Below are 21,693 nucleotides of genomic sequence, written 5' to 3' on the forward strand. Positions count from 1 at the left end.
CCAAAGTACACAGCTCTATAATAACGGATTAGTGTTATCGCAAATGGACTTAATTAGGCTGGCGTAAAAAAAGTGGCTGGTGTCTTCATAGCAAAGTGGGCCTGTTCGACGGAGAGGGGGTCGGGTGTTCCGCACACAATAATGAAGGTGAAGTTATAATGTAATCGAAGCCTACATAGAAATGAGGTGATCGGGTCTTCTGGGCAGCGTAAGCACATAATATTATGATAGAAGGAGGCGGTGTTCGTAGAAAAGTCGTCACACTAACAATCATAAATGTAAAAGTATGATATCGTAGCTGGGGTACTGGCGTTGGGGGAAATTCTGAGCAACGGCGTTCATAAAATAAAAATACGATAGAGTAACTGACGTCTCTATGCCAGATTGGAGTAGCATGTGACTGTTAGACGAAGTATACCGACGATCATAAAGCGAAAATTATGATATTTTTAATACTATTTTCAGATTTTGAAAATAATGAATGGAAGGTTACCTTTATCTCAGCCTTTTGAATTGTACTGGAGGTAAAGTATATTTTAAAAATTAAACCACGGGTTTAAAACAACAGGTAGACTTGAATTGATCAAATAGATGTGATGCCCAATGTTAATTAGTAGATCAAATCGGGGTTAGCCTCGCAAGATGTGATGCTAGGGTAATGTCCAGGTTGATTAATTTTTGATTTATTTAATTTTAAAGGGTATCCAATGATAACACATATTATAGCAAATACATAGAATAAAAGTTAGCGACGATTCCAAGAAGGTTCACTCATCTTTATCAAGCAAAGAATCCGTTGATATTTACCGTAATTTATCGTAATTTTCATCGCAAAATAACAAATACAAAGACACCTAAAAGAACAAACCTAATATATCAGAGGAAGTGAAAGGATCCAGGGGCGATAACGAATTCTGTCCTATTTGTCGCTGTTGGTTACTGGATAAACGCTACAGATATCCTTCGCATGTTAATAAACATGGGTATCCAATACCTTTGCACTGTAAGGGCCTTGCAACTATAAGTTTGTCGTTTTTCAAAAGCTACATTAAACCGCCCGTTTTTTTTATTTAAATGAATCTGGCACAGCCCTATTAATATGAAATTGTTGACAAATTCCAAAAATAAATATTAGTACAAATCTCCGGGGTTTTGTTTAATATTTTCAGTCCGGTAACTAGTGATGATTTTACAAGAATCGATTGCTATCCAGATGCACAAGGTATGTTTGTTAAAGTAAACAAAACTCAGTGTGACCAGAGAAATTGTATCTTTGACGCCAGTAGTAAAGAAGGCGTTCCTATGTGCTATTTTAATAATAGCAATTATGGCTACCGCAAGAATGGTGATGCTCAAGAGACGGATGAGGGATACAGGATTCCATTACAGAAAACATCAAATCCGGGGCCTTTCGGAGATGATTTAACTAATATTACGTTCGAAGTGCAGGAATTGGATGATCATCTTTTGCGAATTAAGGTAATGTAATTCAGTAAAACAGTAGGCTATGCTTAATCTTTCCATTTAGGAATCCCAATTACTGGACTGTGTATTTACTGGAGAGAGAGGGAGGGTGGGGTTAACGTCCACTCGTTACAAACTACTTGATTTCGGGACTAACACATGGTTCAATTTTTGATTAAATAATTGCCTTGTGCGCAGGATGTTAAGCAGTGGGAGGAAACCGGAGGACCAGGAGGAAACCCACGGGGTTGGACAGGCGACCCTACTCCCTGTCACGTACAAGGGGGGAATCGAAACCACGCCATTTCACTCAATGACAGACCTTCTAAACAAACGCGCACGTGTTAACCATTTGGTCACCCAACCACCCATGTATTTACAGGACTATGTGTTTAACTATGTATTTACAGGACTATGTATTTTGTTTTATGAAATGAAATGGGGTTTAACGCCCTTCTTTTCTACACCAACTGTGCTAATGAAAATGAGACATCATCATTTTCCCCTTTCAACTGTCAACGAGTCAGCTTTTTGTATTATCCAAATAACTAGACGATTTTCCTTGTAATACACTTAGTCCTACTCCCACTGACAAGACTGTCCTCATTAGCCCAATAGGAGTAGAACAGTAGGTCGTTAAACCCCATTCCATTTCACCACTGACAAGAGTAAGCCACGCTAAAAAAATGTCTCTAAGAAATGTCATGGCCAACACTGAGATCTGCTGGTTAGCTGGTTAGTGCCGTTCTCACTGAGCCGACTCTTTTATTGGGCCTTTAACTTGGTTTGCGCGTTCTCCTTTGTTTCAGATTTATGATCCATCAGCTCAGAGATATCAAGTACCAATCAAATTAAATTTGCCAAATGCCCGACCGGAAGAGCCTCGATATCGGATTGTTTACCCCAATAATGATACGTTTAGTTTCCAGATCGTACGAAGAAGTACTGGAGCTGTTTTGTAAGTTAATTATGCATCAATTATAAACAAATACAATAGGCATATTTATAAACTTAAATTAAAGGGGTTAAAATGTTAATCTTTTATGAATAAAATAGAGTTGAAAAATTATAGGAAATGACATTTATAGTGGACTTATGTTTGTAAACCGCCTAGCTGATGGAGCTGTCTACGGTCTATCATCGCCTTTATCCGTCCCTGAATTAAGGGGACGGTTATCTAATATTCCACTCAATTCATCAGATGCCCCGATCAGACAATGTATAATTGTGACTATATTATAGAGCTAAGGAAATATGTAATGTCATGAGTTGTGCTATGAAATTTATAGGACTATTATATTCGGTTGACACCAATCAGAACCTAAGACATTTCCACCTCGGGCTACAATCAGGGTAGCCAAGACAATACCTATGTGCTTGAACAAGACAAAATGTCCCCCCATCTCCCATACCTGTGCGAGCACTATGCGAAAATAGGAGGTGAGAGATCGGATATGGAGTTCTGGGGCACGAATACAAGACACGTATCCCCCACCCCTTCAGCTTCATATTCCCTGGAGCGATATACTGGCTGCACCCCCCTCTCCTTGGGTCTGGATAGAATTACCTTTGAAACGTTTTTACAATAATCCGGTATTGTTTCTTGTGTAATTTTGCTATATTTTCAATAAATTAATGCGAATTCTTTATATTCCAACAGATGGGATACAGGTGTGGGCGGCTTTACCTTTGCTGATCAGTTTTTACAGATCGCCACAAAACTACCCTCTGAAAATATTTATGGATTTGGTGAAAATATAAAAAAATCTTTCCGTCATAATTTGTGGTTTAAATCATGGCCGATGTTCAGTCGGGATGAAAATACACTTGGCAATGTAAGTTTTAAAGAGTTTGATTTTTCTTTTTTATTTTATAACATAATCATGTGATGTGATTTTTTTTCAAATATTATCACCATGTGATGTGTATTGTTTATAGTACCACCACGTGATGTGTATTGTTTATAATACCATCACGTGATGTGTATTGTTTATAGTACCATCACGTGATGTGTATTGTTAATAATACCACCATTTGATGTGTATTGTTTATAGTACCATCACGTTATGTGTATTGTTTATAGTACCATCACGTGATGTGTATTGTTTATGGTACCACCATTTGATGTGTATTGTGTATAATTATGTGATGTGTATTGTTTATAGTACCATCATGTGATGTGTATTGTTTATAGTACCATCATGTGATGTGTATTGTTTATAGTATAATTATGCGATGTGTATTATCGTCAATAGTTTAATTATGTGATGTGTACCATTTATAGCTCAATAATATTTTGTGTACTATTTATAGACCCAGTCAAATCATTATGGTGTTCATCCATTTTATATGTGTATTGAAAATGATGGTCAATCTCATGGTGTCTTATTCTTAAACAGTAATGCTCAAGGTAAACTTAGCACGTTTCCGTTAACTGTTGCCAACAATATGAACATGTTTAAAGAAGCCGAATCTGTTTAAAGATGGGTTCCCAAAAAAGTATTTATCGGGTGGTTATTTCCAATAAAAGTATGGCAATTTTGGTATATATGAAATGTAGAGATATCCAATCTTACTAGAAAAATACTGGATTCCCCGAAAAACACTCATGGAGCGTATCCAGGACAAAAATGTAAGGGTTCCCCTAATCAACAGCCCGACGATTAAGAATTTCTGCACGCGTGATGTCAAAGGTCACACACGAACATTGAGCGCTTGATGTACAAGTTGATAAACTTTATAAAGAGTTAGACGTACTTTCTGAGATAAAAATGACAGAAAATGATGCGGGTAGTAGATAATCCGAGAATTTAATTCGGATTCGATATCTGTAGTAAATAGTAAACGATTAAATACAACATCGTCTTATGTATGCATTGAATTCTCCTCTTACTTCCAAGACGTGACGTAAACATGACCTGGTTTGATCAAATTTTATTAGCAGGCCATTCCTTCGCAATTACAATGTTTGAGAAGGATTTAAAGCATAATTATGACAAATTAATTAGTTTGAATATGTTTTTGGTCCATATATACCATTAAATCACCCAGTTTGTACGCGGGAACCCATCTTTAATTAAGGCTAATATAAATTGTTGAATGTCGTTGATCTGTTAAATTATTTCCATTAGTAATATATAATGATCATATAAGACAATGGTGGCCAAACATTTAGGTTCCATGTATCAAATGCTAGGCTGTAGATGTGCCATATAACCCCAGAAGATGCTAACAGAGATAGAAGCATTATTTAATTTAATGGGCAGTTACGGATTTACCTATAGGTTTGGCAGAGCCGCAAGACCTGGTGTGGGGGGGGGGGGGCTCCCTCCGGTGTATAATATTCATAGACCTCTCTTACACACACTCTAGTCTTAAACACTCGCCATCAACTGGGTCTTACTTGGTTTTGTTTAAAACACTATCTATTCTCCTCTAGTCGCAAGGATGGAAGATGCAACGGAGATTAATAGCCAAAGGAGTCTCTTCAGCTAAATCTGATACTGTGAATGTAGCATTTGATTTTGCTTTCATTTTGCCAAGCTGTTTATGTTTAGTTTCAATTATACTGAAACGTCCGTTTCTCAGAGATGAGTTACCACATCTGTAACCTCACAAACAATCTATGTGAACACTCCTTATGTACTAGTAAATGTATAGAGGATCTTCAAAATCTAATGGCCTATGTGAACACCCCTTATGTACTAGTAAATGTATAGAGGATCTTCAAAATCTAATGGCCTATGTGAATACCCCTTATGTACTAGTAAATGTATAGAGGATCTTCAAAATCTAATGGCCTATGTGAACACCCCTTATGTACTAGTAAATGTATAGCGGGTCTTCAAAATCTAATGGCCTATGTGAACACCCCTTATGTACTAGTAAATGTATAGAGGATCTTCAAAATCTAATGGCCTATGTGAACACCCCTTATGTACTAGTAAATGTATAGAGGATCTTCAAAATCTAATGGCCTATGTGAACACCCCTTATGTACTAGTAAATGTATAGAGGATCTTCAAAATCTAATGGCCTATGTGAACACCCATTATGTACTAGTAAATGTATAGCGGGTCTTCATAATCTAATGGCCTATGTGAACACCCCTTATGTACTAGTAAATGTATAGCGGGTCTTCAAAACCTAATGGTTCTGCAGTATATAACTAAAGCTTGTGGTCTACTACTTCTGGAATATATAATAAAATCTATATGACCTACTGCTTCTGTATACAACAAAACCTAATGGCCCAGTTCTTCTGTAGTACATGTATACAACAAAACCTAATGGTCCAATTCTTATGTAGTATACAACAAAACCTAATGGCCTAATTCTTATATAGTATACAACATAACCTAATGGCCTAATTCTTCTGTAGTATACAACAAAACCTAATGGCCTATTTCTTATATAGTATACAACGAACATATGGCCTAATTCTTCTGTAGTATACAACAAAACCTAATGGCCCAATTTTTCTGTAGTATACAACAAAACCTAATGGTCTAATTTTTATGTAGTATACACCAAACGATATATATATGACCTAATTCGTCTGTAGTATACAACATAGGATATAACATTAATGCATTATTTTTGTCTGTAGATTATTCTTTCACGCCGTTACCTATGCTGATCTATAAAACTATCGGAGGAATATTCGACATTTTTTTCTTCTTGGGTCCAGAGCCAGAAAACGTTGTTCAGCAATATACTACTGTAAGTATTTGATGTATTATATTTAGTTCTGGGGATTATTGAAACATGCAGTAGAATAGCAGATAGAAAAGATCCCCCTTCCCTCATACTCCTAGCAGTGTTTCATTTGATTAGACCTAATCCCACTTAACACTGCTGTAATGAAAGTAAATGTTTGTTCCAAATTATGCCCGGTCATGACTCACGAAATTTATAACGCCCAATCAACCTTTGCATAGCAGAATATTGAAGAAAAACTAATTGCGTGACCAACGAGGCTAGCAAACGGCTACATTGTAAACAATACTGTTTGGAGACGACCAATACATTCACCGTTTTTAATACCTTAAACACTGTCCAAAGTTTTATGGAAGACCCCAGGTTAAACGAAGGGCTGTCATGTTGCTGTGATTTTGGATAGATTTGATTGAACGGGAAGAATAGACACATTCCCTCAAAAGCGCAAGTATCAGAAGCCAATCCAGCAATTACCAGAGAGGGATTTCTCGGAACATAGCTTCAGGAATACTCACCTCCATTCCCAGCTTAAATAAATTGAAAAGAGTTTTAAGCGTAAGTTGACTAAATGGGAGTCGATAGAAATTTAACAGAATTTTACTTGCGATTTTTTAATTGTTGGGATGAGGTGGTCATAAAAAAATCAATCGGACAGCGCCTTTATTAAGCAGCATTGCCGTAAGAGTTTGATTGGAATGTTAAATAAATATTAAGTTTTAACTATTGTAAACGATATTATCCTGGTGTCAAGGGGGGGGGACGAGCGAGAGAGGGACAGAGAGAGGGAGAGAATTAACGTCCACTGGACACAAACCAGGTCATTTCGGGACTAACATATGGTTCAATTTTATTTCATTAATTCGCCCGCGCGACGGGTCTTTAGCAGTGGGAGGAAACAGGAGGACAGGAGAATACTCACGAGGTTGGACAAGCGACCCTACTCCTTGTCACGTACAACCGGGGATTCGAAACAACGCCAGTTGACTCAATGATACAGCGCGCCCGCGCTAACCATTCTGCCATCCAACCCCCTGGTGTCAAGGTGTTACTTATGTTTCAGATGATTGGAAAACCTTACATGCCACCATATTGGAGTTTAGGATTTCAGCTCTCTAGGTATGGTTATAACAGTCTTAATGCCATGCAGGAAGCTGTAAATAGAACAAGAGATGCTGGAATACCACACGTGAGCAAAAACATTTCTTTCAAGAAATTAACTTATCCAGACCATAATCAACTCTCGATGATATATTGGTTTTATTTCGGGCATATTATACAATGCTGATGTAATGGATTAGAAGCTTATTAAAAATTCATCTGTAACATATTAATTCAATATAAAAAGATGCAGATCCTAAATCTGAAACGTCGAGATGAATCGAACTGTCAGCGATGTTAAATCACCGGGCAAGATATTCCAAGCGATCGGTACAGAGAAGAAAAATTAAACTTAAAGTTTTAATTTTCTGTACAGACCGGTGTAATGTAGACGAGCATCCGCCCTGTAGTGACCATTGAAAGCCATTTTTCTAGGGCGGCGGCTTTTCCCCCTACTCGGTTAGTGTGTCATTGAGAGTAACGTTATCTTTGCCCCTTGCCTGCACCACTGACAAGCGGGAAATAGGATGGAACATCTGGGTCCGACTGGTTAATAACCCATCGTGGTCCCCTCGATATAGTGAAAACTTACGCCACTCGTCAAAATTATTATGGCTATGAAAGCTGTTATCCCAAATCAACCAATTGTGCTGTCAAGATCAGACATCACACACCATTATCATTTAAATCGGATATATTTGTCCAAATATTTGGATTCCCCAAACTATACTCTTCAAAAAAGTAGGGTATATTGAAATGCAAATACCTATGCAGGTTGTGATATGATAAATAGTCATGGACACTTGACATGCTTTGAGAGTATGTTCACAGATGAAGAACTTATCGCCCCAACAGAACCAAGGGTTGATGAAAACTGCCACGTGCTGGTTTATCTATCAATGTTTGCTTTTCTATCGGTTCTTGCATAAGATTTACTGTTTAGCGTATCTTTGCTTTCGTGTGTTACGTTTAATTTGATCGGTAGACCTGTTCGTCGACGTCAACGTCAACCGACAACACTGCAAGAATTGGCCGTGGCACTGCAAGAGGAGTGGGTCAGATTGCCCCACTCATTATTAAGACGAAAATCAAAAACGTCCATTTTCACTTTTGACGGTGTATCTCTCTGCGAGTGAAATGGGGCCGTCAGATAAGCCGCGATATGAACTGTTTATGTTCATGTTTATGCAATTGGCCTGTTATTAACATACACTGGTTACCTCTAATAAAAACAGCAGTGCATTTCAGCAGTTTTGTATTGTTTCTGAATATCCCCTATATAAGAGTATTTTCTTTATATATTTTAATCTAGGATGTCCAAGTGGCAGATATTGACCATATGGATGAAAGGAAAGACTTTACTATTGATGATGTGAATTATTCCGGTTTAAAACAATATTTCGAATCACTGAGAAACGATGGAATTAGAACTATCATAATTTTGGTAAGAAACGTCTGTGACATATCACACTAATGAATATCTTCTAGGCATGTCCGCCAGGAGAACTGACAGTCTGTTGGGCCGTGACTATGTTATTTGCCGACTGAAATGAAATTGGGCGGGGATGGTAACGTCTTACGTTTCTCATGAGGAGGAAAATGTTTCTCCATGCTGTCGAAGCAACTTTAGCATGATTTACATAACAACTTGTTTTTGTGACAGGGCGCTCTTCCTTGTCTTGTCTCCCACCATACGAAAAAATATAATCATTATGTTTTTTTACAGGATCCAGCTTTAATAGTTAACGAAACGAATTATAATCCATATGAAAAAATGAAGGCTGTTAGTGGTAACATAAAGTGGCCGTCGACTGGTGTTTCTATACCGGAAAATAGTTCGGATATCGACAGATCAGTCCTAGGATATGTAAATATATTTCTTTTAGTCGCCATTTTAAACACTGATGGATTATATGTAATATATTTCAGCCTGTGGGATATTAATCATCAAATATACTAAAATTAACCGGAAATGAAATGGAGTTTAATGTCCAATTGACTGCACAAACGGGGTCAATAAAGATTAATATTCGTCAGGCAGAGTGCTATGAAAGAAACCACGCTAAAAATCATGAGCAACGAGTTCAGACCTGGGATCTCCCGATTAGAGAGCCAGTGACTTACATACTGAGCCACCACAGCGCGCGCGAAATTAGTCCACAAAATATCAAGCCATTGATGAGCAGACATTTTAAGTCTCATGTTTTAGATTTTGTTTGGACGATGGAAAAATTGTCAAGCATTTCTATAATATATTTTTTAAACAATATCTTCCAGGTTTGGCCAAAAGGAAAGGTTGTGTTTCCAGATTTCCTAAAGAATGAAACCAACAGAGTTTGGTCTGAATTGATCGCAGAACATTACCAACAGATACCGTTTGACGGAATATGGATAGTAAGTTGGATTTTCATCCCTCACTCAACCACGTTAATTGCGATTCATTGAACAGGGCCCCGTCCTTCATTTCGTCTCACTTTTGTTTCTGGGGTATACATTGTAAGTAATATTTGTGTATTTTTACCGTAAATTGATTGGCAGAAATTTGCCAGTAAATTGACTGTATTTTAACACCGACTTGTAAATTTACACCTAAGTTGTAGATTTAGATTTACAGACAGCATGTTTGTACGTGACAAGGAATAGGGTCGCCTCTCCAACTTCGTGGGTTTTCTCCGGGTCCCCCGGTTTCCTCATGCGGCTAAAGACTCCTACGAGCAAACGAATTATTGAAATAGAATTGAACCATGTTAATCCCGAAATGACATAGTTTGTGTCTAGTGGACGTTAAACCCCATTTCTCTCTCTTAAACCCCATTTCTCCCTCTCTCTTCCACTGCGTTATTAACGCGAGAATAATCACCGTGTTTGTTTATATATTAACAGGATATGAACGAACCTGCAAACTTTGGAACCAATGAAGAGAAACCATGGAACTGGCCAGACGATGCTAGACCTTATTGGAGTTTGAAATGTCCGACAAATAAATGGGACGACCCACCTTATAGAACAGGTTAGTGCATGTTTACACAGAACAGTGCGAAATAACCGTAATCTTGTTGACAATCATTCGCGACACGCTCATTACGAATATTACGACACACTTGCGACGTACAAACAAAAACAAACCCCTCCAAGCAGCAATTACCAATATTTCTATTTGTGCATTTGGACAAATCTTGTCACCCCTTACACTCGAGTGAAACCGCTCCGCTGGTTGCATTTCTATTCGATTCCTTGTTTTCATATGGTAACTATTGTAGAACAGCCGATAATTAATTTATCCTGTTGCATATATTTAGCCGACTACTTGAGTTTTAATTCAATCCAAATTGGTTTTATTATGTTGTATATATTGTTTCTTCTATTCTCATTATTGTCATACCTAATGAGTGCTATATTTTATAATATGTAGATCTACCATTTTCTAGCAAAAAATTGTCAAGCCGTTTTGCAATGAAAACATGTACCTGAACAGAACTTAAAATACAGATGTGACGTCACCCTTTAATGTTGGCGTACCATTATTTCAAATAATCGTACGGGCAACTTGCCAATCGTACATTATTTATACCAGTGAAATATTGGACTCGCGTGACGTATTTCACTGTAAAAGCACTTGCGGGGTGTCTGTATTTAAAGTGGTTTAATGGTCTCGAGCTTTAGACATTGCGTAATATATTGTAAAAACATTCGGGCCATGTATTACTTAATGTCTCACTCTCGACCATTAAACAATACTGAAATGAATACCGAACCCAATCGAAGCAATGATTGATGTACCTTCCAAACAAATCTTATTTTAAAAGTGTCATACAATCCTTTTTTTAGGTGCAGCTTTTAATTTTGATTCGGCCACGTCTAAAGTTCGTCTTTCCCAGAAGACAATATGTATGGATTTAGTCCAGGGGAATTCAGAAGAGTATAAACATTATGATGTACATAGTTTGTATGGTTGGAGCCAAACCGAGGCTACGCTAAGGTAAGATGACGTAATAATAATAATGTGATACTGGTACTGTGATGATAATAGTAATAATAATGTTGTGCAATGATAGTAATATTACGTAATAGTATGACTGTAATAATCGTAATAATGATAACATATTGTAATAATAATAATGATGTAATGTGATAATAGTAATATGATAATTGTAATGTAATAATAGTAATATAATAACTGTAATATGATAATTGTAATATGGTAATAATAACGTGATATTAATAACATAATGTAATATATGTAATGTAATAATAATAATATAATATTAATAGTAATATAATATTAGTAATATGTTAACTGTAATGTAATAATAGTAAAATAATAAAAATAATGAAATGTACTAAGATTGTGTAATATAAAATTTAATATATTAATGGAATAAGCGATTTATAGAATACCAGAATGTGCTGGTAGGTTGTACTATTACACTTTGTATGGTATATGTCAATAATTAACACAGACCATTCAGAAGAAAACATTAATCTTACTATTGTGTTAAAAGACATTTTTAAACTTGAAAACGTAAGGCGTTAAGCCCCAGTTCATTTCATTCCATTTAAACTTGTAAGTTAATACCAATAATTAACAGAAAATATTGACAATTACATTTGGTAGGATAACTGGGAATGGATATAGGATATGGTTGACAAAACTACATTTTGACAGCAGAAGAGCTGGAACAGTAACACTGAAAATTATGTTTTCGGAATTCTGTTTAAAAATACCTTAGTTGATTAAATTAAATTATTAAAGCATTACTGTACTATTGTAATTGAAAAAATTCATGATCACAAAATGAAATGATTTTAATTTATTTAATATAGAAGGGTAAATTGTTTGTCTTTTTTTATCCCTGCATTGGACGGGAAATTTCATCCAGATTTTGCAGTGTGGTTCCCGCTTGTCAGTGTTGCAGGACGGAGGGTGCAACAAGGACAACTGTCTAGCCGTTCGGATTGAACGAAAAACCGAGGTCCCGTGAACACATTGGCGTGCACGTAAAAGATCCCTTGACAGTTGGACTTCCATATAAGAGTAGGCCGTAGTATCGCTGTCTGGGCAAAATTTCCCTCATAGGACACTGTATGGTGTATGTCCGTCTTCATTAGCCCAGTATAGGAGCAGAACAGTAGGACGTTAAACCCCATATCATTTCATTTCATTTTGTCTTTTTTAAAGAGGTACTCGACTAGCGAATGGAAATAAAGAGCGTGGTATCGTGTTGTCAAGATCAACATTTCCTGGTAGTGGGGCGTCATCTGTACACTGGTTAGGTGATAATAACAGCTCATGGGAACAAATGGTCCTCTCTATTGTTGGTGAGTTGTTTCGGCCTTTTTTTAAATACAGAGAGAGAGGGGGAGAGAGAGAGAGGGGGGAGAGAGAGAGAGAGAGGGGGGGAGAGAGAGGGGGGAGAGAGAGAGAGGGGGAGAGAGAGGGGGAGGGGGAGAGAGAGGGGCGAGGGGGAGAGAGAGGGGCGAGGGGGGTACCATCCAATCAACACAAGCTAAGTCATTTTGGAACTAACGTATGCTACAATTTTATTGCAAAAACAATCTTTCTCATGGTGGTCTTTAGCAATGGGAGGAAACCAGCGGACCTTTTTAAAAAAAATGTCGACAGGCTTGTTCTTGATGGTGCCTTTTGCAGTCCTTATTTTGCAGTATAATTTTGTGTGAACTGAAGACCAAACGATGTATTAATAATATATCCAAGGGCGGTATACAGAAACGAGTTTAGCTCAAAAGGCGTTATGACCACCCTCACGCCCCCCCCCCCCCTCCAACACACACTCATTGAGATTAGCTCGAGGATATGGGCGCTAAAAGAGTTTATTAAGTAAAGTATCTATTCACCTTGTAATTTAATACTTGGGGCTACTAGTTGGTGTATATAGTCTTTATTTCATGCCAAAGATAATATTGAAGAAATAAGTGACCCAAGCACCAACTGAATATACCATGGGCATTATTTTCCAGGTTTGCTTGATTTCAACCTATTTGGAATACCGTTTGTAAGTATTTTTTTTACACACAGTGTTTGTAATTATATAAAATATCTTTTTATTGTATATTTCCAAATATGGCAAATGTATTTAATATCAAAAGATATTCTATCCAATTTACCCTTGTTTGAAAGTTCATGTACATGTATATAAGATCCAGTGTCCCTGCAGTTTAGATAGACTTGCATCATGTTTGTTTCAGCTACCTATTCTTCTTTCCTGTTCTTGTTTAATTTTCTACTTCCGTGTTACAGATATTGAATTGTTACTTTTTTTCCCACACCAAAGACGACAAGTCTATGTATGTAACTTCTCAATTCTATGTAACAATCAACAGATCAAACTATTTTCTATAATTGTGTTAAGGTTGGAGCTGATATTTGTGGGTTTTTTGACGACACAACACCAGAGTTATGTAAACGATGGATGCAGCTAGGAGCTTTCTATACATTCAGTAGAAATCATAATGGTGAAAAAAACATTGTAAGTATACAAACATTAATAATAATAATAATAATAATCTACTTATAAAGCGCTGAATATCCAACAAACTGGTTGCTCAAGAACGCTATCTACATAAGACATCTTTAAAAGATGAAAATAACCATGATACGATAAACATTTAAACACATTGATGGAATGAACAGAATAAATGTCCGAACTGGAAAAATTACCATAAACAAAATAGTTAGTAGAACTAAGGGTAAACTGATTTAAAGAGTTCAGTCTTAAGAGATTTCTTAAAAGATGTCATGTTTTTAGAGTTTTTTGATAGCCTATTCCATAATGTTGCGCCACTATGGGCGAATGTTCTGTCATAAGTGAGTAAGAAAAAATGACGCTCGCTGGAGGTCGGTGTTGGACGAGAAAGTTCATTTCATTTATTCTAGTGATTGTATGTTTGTTTTTCAGCCCCAAGATCCGGCAGTTTTTGGCGATGACGTGACTAAGGCATCAAAAGAAGCCCTGGAAACTAGATATTGGTTGCTACCCTATCTATATACATTATTTCACCAAGCTCATATTCAAGGTGGAACAGTTATACGGCCATTACATCACGAGTAAGATCTATGATTTGTTATTGTTAATTTATGGCGTATATGGTGTTTAAAACCTGCAGTGTTGTGCCTTGAAGATGTTAAACATACATTATGCAAGAGCTAAATCTGCCTATTGCAGGTCTTTCTTTAGGCCTGAAATGTTTTCTAAATTATTAATTATTAATCCGGGCCATAAACAACTCTCAATAGATTAGAACAGTTCAGCCATATTTTGATTTAAGCTAAAAGTGGAAGAGCGCGACTCAGCTTCGAACAACCAGTACGGTTGTTGAAATTATTGCACACGTCTTGTCAAACCTTCAAATGCTAATATCTTCGCTCGCAATAGAGTATTTTCAAATTATTCATTTTACATTATCTATTTTCGGACTATTATAGCCCGAATGGCTAGCTCTTTATCTAAATCTTACATAATGTAGCTGTTTCGTAATTGTTTTACTATTTTACAGGTTTGCAACTGATAGTTCTACCTATGGTATAGATAAACAATTTCTATGGGGACCTGCTTTACTCATTTCACCTATTCTTTATCAGGTAAGCTACTGTCTTGGATACCTAACAATGGAATGAAATGTTATTTAACCAGGACCGTAACTAGCTCAGAGCAACGAGTTGGGCCGGGAAGTGTTCTCGAGGGTGCTGTAAAATTGACGGACATTGTATATCTATGGTTGACAGTTTTTTCACAGGAGGGCGAAACTTTTTGCAGGGGGGGGGGGGGGGTAACCCCATCTAGTTACAGGCCTGGATTTAACGTCCTATTTTTCTGCACCGACTGGGCTAATCAAGGCGGGCATACGCCATACAGTGTGCTATCGGTGAATGTTTGCCCGTATTGCGACGCGACACGATCTGTCATGGGTTCTTTTTACGTGCACGCCAATGTCTCACAACTATATGTTGTCCATTTACTGACCATCCGTAATGCACCACTGACAAAGGGGAACCACGCCGAACAATCCCGATGAAGTTTCTCGGCCAACTCCAAATCGAACACAGGACCTACAGGCTAGCGAGTCAATATTTTACTCACTGAGCCATCGCGGTCCCAATGTCGAACTAAAACAAAGCATTCACATTATCGGGTCTACTAAGGTTCTGGATAATGGCCATATGTACACCCTTGGTGTATTTGGAAGAATATGAATGGACAAAATATTTCATATTTTGGATATGTTTTATTTTACAGAGTCAGTCGGGCTTGACTTATTATGTCCCCGGTGAACGGTGGTATGACTTTTATACTGTAAGTATTCAGTTTAAAGTAATGTGTTTTTTTTAACTATGAACGACGTCTTCAGACAATGGATAAAATTGCCTTGTAATCGCTTTTATTTAATTATTGTACTACATTATTGTACACTGTTACCATGACAGCTTTAACCTTCATATTGAGAATAAATGATGTTTTACTAGGTCTACTATAGTACCACGCTGTTATACAGCGGCGGCAATGTAAAAGCGAATATTTTATTGAATTTCAAATCGCTTTGATACATTTACGAAACCGTTTACAGTCGGTATTTGTATTGTAAACTTTCATTGGTTGGCACACAAGTTTGACAGCTAATTAAAGTTAAATCAATATTGGACCCATGACTGCATCGATACAAAAGGGGGAGATAAATCTATCAATATATTTAGAAGTTAAATTATAAGATGTCCTATAACTGATAGACTGCCATTACACATTACTCCAATTTCAGGGTGAGAAAGTAACAGAGGGTAAAGAATGGTTACAAATGCCAATTACACCCGAATCTAAAATACCTCTACATGTACGTGCTGGATATATTCTTCCTTTACAAGAGCCTGCTAATAATACACGTTATAGGTAAATACCTCTTTTACAAGTGTAACCTACTAATAATACACTTTACAGGTAAATAATCCCCTTATTACAGGAACATGCTAATAATACACTGTTACTTTTCTATTACGGATAGGAAATAAAATGAAATGGGGTTTAACGTCCTACTGCTCTGCCCCGACTGACCTAACGAAGACAGGCATACGCCATACAGTGTGCTATGAGGGAAATTATGCCCTAGACAGCGACACCACGAATTACTCTTATATCTAATTCCAACTGCCAAAGGATATTTGATGTTCAGCCCAATGTGTACACGGGACCTCGGTTTTTCTTCCCATCTGAACGACTATTCGCTGTCCCTCTGGCCTGCACCACTGACAAGGAGGAACCACGCCAGTATTTATTCGCTAGTATACCATATGTGGCATATTGCGATATCTGATGGAAATCCAAGACAAATTATAATGGTTCCCTTTAAAGGAAAGGTGATTGGGAACTAAAGTAGAGCTAAACAAAATACTCAACATTATAAACTGCATTATAATGAAAGAAAGTTAATTAGAGAGCATGTGAAAAAAATAGCTATGGTACTGTAAATAATGATATGCCTTTCGGTCTAAATAATGACCCATGTCTGTTTCGGTAACATGGAGTAGACAGTGTTACTTTTAAACAATTAGTGTCGATGAAATGATTATATTAACTCACTTTTATATTCACTAATTCAAATTTTTATTATAATTTTTAAGTCGCCAAAAGCCATTCAAGGTATTAGTAGCTTTAGCGGAAATACCAGGTCGGGGTCTACAAGCATCTGGTCAACTATTCTGGGACGATGGCGTATCTATAGGTAATCTAGTTATGAATTCTTATTGCTTTGTATTTTAGTACAATTAAATCTTCACAACATCTCCAGTTACCAAACATGTTTCACTATTATCCCTATTCAAACAATTCTCTGAAATATTCTTAAAAAATTGTATTCTAGATACTTATGAAAATGGGAATTATTTGTCAATGAAATTTGACTGTAAGAAAAATATATTGGAGATAAGAGTTGAGTATAACAACCTGTCAGAAACAGATAGTTTGGTATTAGATACAGTAGAAATATTTGGTGTAGAAAACTGGATACATTATGTCAATGTCAACGGTACAGACCATAATATATTCACCAACGACAACCAAAGAAAGGTAATATCATTATTATGAACTATTTAAAAAAAATAACCTTCAAAACAGTATTCTTCTCTCATTAATGTAAATTATACAGCCCATAGTACGTTAACTAACAACGACCAACGAAAGCTGATATCATTATTGTGGACATTATAATAAAATTAGTCTACTTTATATTAAAGAAGCGAAATCGCTTTGATTTAAGTCGAATTAAAGTATTATTTCAACTGCAGATGAAGTTATATTTCAAGTTTCAAAAAAATAAAAAAGATATTGCCAAAACAATATTCAGCTCTCAATATTAAACATACATTATGCAAGAGCTAAATTTGCCTATTGCAGGTCTTTCTTTAGGCCTGAAACGTTTTCTAAATTATTAATTAGACATAATTAACTTATCCAGGCCATATCAAATAGATTAGAACAGTTCAGCCATATTTTGATTTAAGCTAAACATGGAGGAGCGAGACTTAGCTTCGAACAACCAGTACGGTGGTTGAAATTATTGCAAACGTCTTGTCAAACCTTCAAAGGCTAATATCTTCGCTCCTATATGATTACATCATTTTTGATCAGGAAGTGGTTTCCAAGCCCACTTTTCTTTCTGGAGACAACGCTACTACGATGCATGAAATATATTTCTTGGACAATTGCGCATTGCTTGACGTCGTATCTCCAAGATGACGGCGATGATGCGATGATGTCATGTTCGATTCGTGGTCCATATAGTACTATCGTATGTAAACATCCCATTTCATTTATTTTTTTCAGACCCTGGTTATAAATAATTTAGGCCTACCGTTAGCTCAAAACTCATTGATTGAATGGAGGTGAGACGATTTCTCTTTCTACTGGTTCAAATAATTAATCACATATTATTTCTATTTGTATCATTATGAAGCCACCGAACGGAATTTATGGTATTAGACTAAAATCCACACTGCGATTAATATTTTGAATTCTAAGCAGAGCTCCTAATAACTTATTAGGCCTTTGGTAAATTGTAAAAACCGAATAGTCTCGCAGTGTCTTTTCGGATACATTATTTGGCACTAGTACCGGCATCCATGATAAGACGGTATTAATGATAATTAAATGAATACAATCATTTTATTTTAGAGAGAAACGAGCGCCAACACAACAGGAGTCCGAAAGAATAGATTGTTTACCCGATACCAATAAATACACAGATATTACTGGTATGTGTGTTCATTTATACAAAACAAATTATACAAACGTCGTTACAGTAGGTGTGTATGGTTATACAATCTGATTAATATACAAATCTATATTTCGTTTCTTTTTTTTTATACTTTCGATGACCAACACTTAGTGAAGATCTCTCTCTCTCTCTCTCTCTCTCTCTCTCTCTCTCTCTCTCTCTGTATATGTTATGTAGGCAGTGCTTTTGTATTTTTTCAGACAAGAGAGGAGAATGTAGCCGAAGGAAATGTATATGGAGGCCAATATCCGATGTAGATAAAGTACCTAATTGCTATATTAATAAGTAAGTTATAATGGCTGTTTGTTTTAGAAAAAAACATATAGCTCTTTATAAAACTTTTGTTGTTTTAATGTTTTTTAAATACATCAATAAAAAACTGTGTATATGCAAATTTATGTCTTTCTGGATCAAAGCTGTCTATCGTCAACAGTGATTGAAAGTTGAGTAAATTCATAACTTAAGTCTGAAAATGCTTTGTGAAACCGGGGTCAGGTCTTCAAAATCATTTAGAAATTGCAAGCACTGTATAGTATTCAATTTTTAAAGGAACCCAATGGTTTTGTCATCTGTTCTAGAATGATCTTCACGCACCTCGTTATGAATTATGTTCTTTTAGGTGTTCCCCAAAAGCTGTCATCTTCACATTTCGAACATCAATAGAATGCATTAAAAATACATTTGTGAATTTAATAGCTTTTTGTCTCGATATATGTCCCGAAATTTCATGTCCGTAAATAAATGAAATCAATGTGGTTTAACGTATTATGGTTCTGTATCGATTGGAAGAATGGCGAGTGAGAGAGAGAGAGAGAGAGAGAGAGAGAGAGAAATGGGGTTTAACGTCCACTCGACACAAACTAGGTCATTTCGGGACTAATATGGTTTAATTTTATTTCAATAATTCGCTTGTGCGTAGGGGTCTTTAGCAGTGGGAGGAAACCGGAGAAAAACCCACGAGGTTGGACAGGCGCCCCTACTCCTTGTCACGTACACCTGGGGATTCGAAACCACGCTAGTTGACTCAATGACAGGCCTTATGATACAGCGCGAACGTGCTACCCATTCGGTCATCCAAACCCCCAGAATGGCGAGTACGTAGATAAACATAATGTTGAGATATGACCGAAGGTGTTCAACAGTCGACACAGCCAGATACGATGAACCGTGGATTATTAAGTAGCATGAACAACCTGTATACTAATACAGTGTGATTGGCCAATAAGTGTGTATGTTACTTAAAGGAGCTAAATCGCTAATATTTTAGACCTAGAAATCGACACAAATAATGCAATATGAATGTATATAAACAGATTTATATTCAATCGTTTCTGTTTTTACTGTAATTTCTTATCAGTTATGTTCGGCGAAATACGTCAGAAGTCTCAATTGAATGGCAATCGTTGGCGTCTGGTTATTCCAGTCTATTCCGATGGTATTTATTGCGGATGCTCTCCTGATAAGATTTGACATGACTTGTGGAATATGTCTAGCCGCGTTCTTTGAGTCCCCTGTTCTAAATAGCGCTGAAACACATTATGGTACACGATTCGTGCACCAATGGTAAAATGTTTATTTTGTCGTGAATATTGGATATCAGAAGCCCATCTTTTCTCTGTAAGATCACTAGACCAATGTTGATTTGAAATGACAAATAATTCGTGTTTTCAATGTCAAAGATTTTTGATGATATTGAGTTAGAGACTTAGCTACTTTAATACAGCAACAATATATAACCTGGATACTAATACAGACAGTCTGATTTGTCAATTAGGTTATTCGTTAGTGTAGTAAAGCATCAAATATGAAAGGAAATATAATTGATGTGACTTTAATCAGGTGCTATCAATGTATCAGCAAAACTATGAAGACGATGGCAATATTGTATAAAATGAAAACTTAATGCTTCAACATTTTTAACTTTTTAATTTTATTTTATTATTTTATATTATTTTATTATTATTTTATTTTATTCTATTTTATTTTATTATTTTAGTGACTTGTATGGGTATAGTCTGGTATCAAATACAACCTCTAATAATGGTAAAGATATGATGTTTAATCTAAAATGGAGGAATAAATCTCAGATGTTTACAGGAGATATACATAATATAACTTTATCTGTTCAGTATATCAATGATAACTTCATTCGATTTAAGGTAATTATTTAATTTATTATTAATCATTATCACTCTCTAATAAACATTTGGAATAACTATTGGATTATTAAAACGTGTTTATGGATCTGGCGACCAGAAATCCCAAATAAAATATTGCAAGAAAGGGCTCTGGTGACTATTGTCATATTTACATTATATCAGGGTTTTATTTTGGTTATTGGTAAGACACAATCTGTAGTGTTAAGTCTCCTTTTCCAAACATTAGGAAAAGCCAGTTTGTAAACGTATCCTAGTTTCGTTGTGAGCGAAATTGGAAGATTGGATCTGTCTCTTTTTCCACAGTTTAGGAAAATCTAGTTTGTCGACGTATCATAATGTCGTTGTGAGCGACATGGGAAGATTGGATCTCTCTGTGGACCTATAATTTTAAATGTAGGCACATAAACAATTCACAAGACAAATCGATCAACCCATCAACACTTTCAACCAAGTCAACGAGGTTTAATCTGGTTTCCACCCTGTCAAACCTCGTGGGTTTTCTCTGGGTCCTCCAGTCTCCTCCCACTGCACTGCTAAAGACCCCTACGCGCAAGCGAATTATACAAATAAAATTGAACCATATGTTAGTCCCGAAATGACCTTTATACTCTCTCTCTCTCTCTCTCTCTCTCTGCTAAAACCCTACAATATGTTAGTCTCCAAATACCTAGTCTGTGTCGATTGGACGTTATATTATTCTCTCTCTCCCTCTGCTAAAGACAACTACACACAAGCGAATTATTGAAATAATAATCTCTGGTTTCCATCGCTTCGGTTTAATATTATGGCTTGTTTCAGATTTATGACCCAAACAATCAGAGATATGAGGTACCAGTTCCTGTCGACCTTCAAAGATCAAGTGCAACATCTCCAAAATATCAACTAGAACATGGAAACTCTGACACGACAGGATTTTGGTTTAGAATTCGCCGGACATCCACCAATAAAATATTGTAAGTTATTATCACAGCCC

General features: G+C 36.4%; 1 protein-coding gene across 1 annotated transcript in view; it reads left to right on the plus strand.

Moving 5' to 3' along the window:
* LOC126819340 (maltase-glucoamylase) overlaps window positions 1-21,693 on the plus strand; it is a 65,842-nt gene that overhangs the window by 22,593 nt on the left and 21,556 nt on the right. The window contains exons 23-48 of the mRNA XM_050547320.2: window positions 466-524; window positions 1,170-1,479; window positions 2,274-2,422; window positions 3,125-3,299; window positions 3,778-3,874; window positions 6,074-6,186; window positions 7,244-7,369; window positions 8,594-8,725; window positions 9,008-9,148; window positions 9,559-9,675; window positions 10,165-10,291; window positions 11,110-11,260; window positions 12,461-12,600; window positions 13,261-13,295; window positions 13,653-13,769; window positions 14,199-14,347; window positions 14,797-14,881; window positions 15,537-15,593; window positions 16,054-16,181; window positions 16,910-17,010; window positions 17,149-17,354; window positions 18,111-18,169; window positions 18,459-18,538; window positions 18,762-18,846; window positions 20,558-20,720; window positions 21,519-21,673. Coding sequence (XP_050403277.1) covers window positions 466-524; window positions 1,170-1,479; window positions 2,274-2,422; window positions 3,125-3,299; window positions 3,778-3,874; window positions 6,074-6,186; window positions 7,244-7,369; window positions 8,594-8,725; window positions 9,008-9,148; window positions 9,559-9,675; window positions 10,165-10,291; window positions 11,110-11,260; window positions 12,461-12,600; window positions 13,261-13,295; window positions 13,653-13,769; window positions 14,199-14,347; window positions 14,797-14,881; window positions 15,537-15,593; window positions 16,054-16,181; window positions 16,910-17,010; window positions 17,149-17,354; window positions 18,111-18,169; window positions 18,459-18,538; window positions 18,762-18,846; window positions 20,558-20,720; window positions 21,519-21,673 — 3,257 coding nt within the window. The remainder of the gene's footprint in view (window positions 1-465; window positions 525-1,169; window positions 1,480-2,273; window positions 2,423-3,124; window positions 3,300-3,777; window positions 3,875-6,073; window positions 6,187-7,243; window positions 7,370-8,593; window positions 8,726-9,007; window positions 9,149-9,558; window positions 9,676-10,164; window positions 10,292-11,109; window positions 11,261-12,460; window positions 12,601-13,260; window positions 13,296-13,652; window positions 13,770-14,198; window positions 14,348-14,796; window positions 14,882-15,536; window positions 15,594-16,053; window positions 16,182-16,909; window positions 17,011-17,148; window positions 17,355-18,110; window positions 18,170-18,458; window positions 18,539-18,761; window positions 18,847-20,557; window positions 20,721-21,518; window positions 21,674-21,693) is intronic.

Source organism: Patella vulgata, chromosome 4 (assembly GCF_932274485.2).
Source record: "Patella vulgata chromosome 4, xgPatVulg1.2, whole genome shotgun sequence".
NCBI classification, from domain to species: Eukaryota; Metazoa; Mollusca; class Gastropoda; family Patellidae; genus Patella; species Patella vulgata.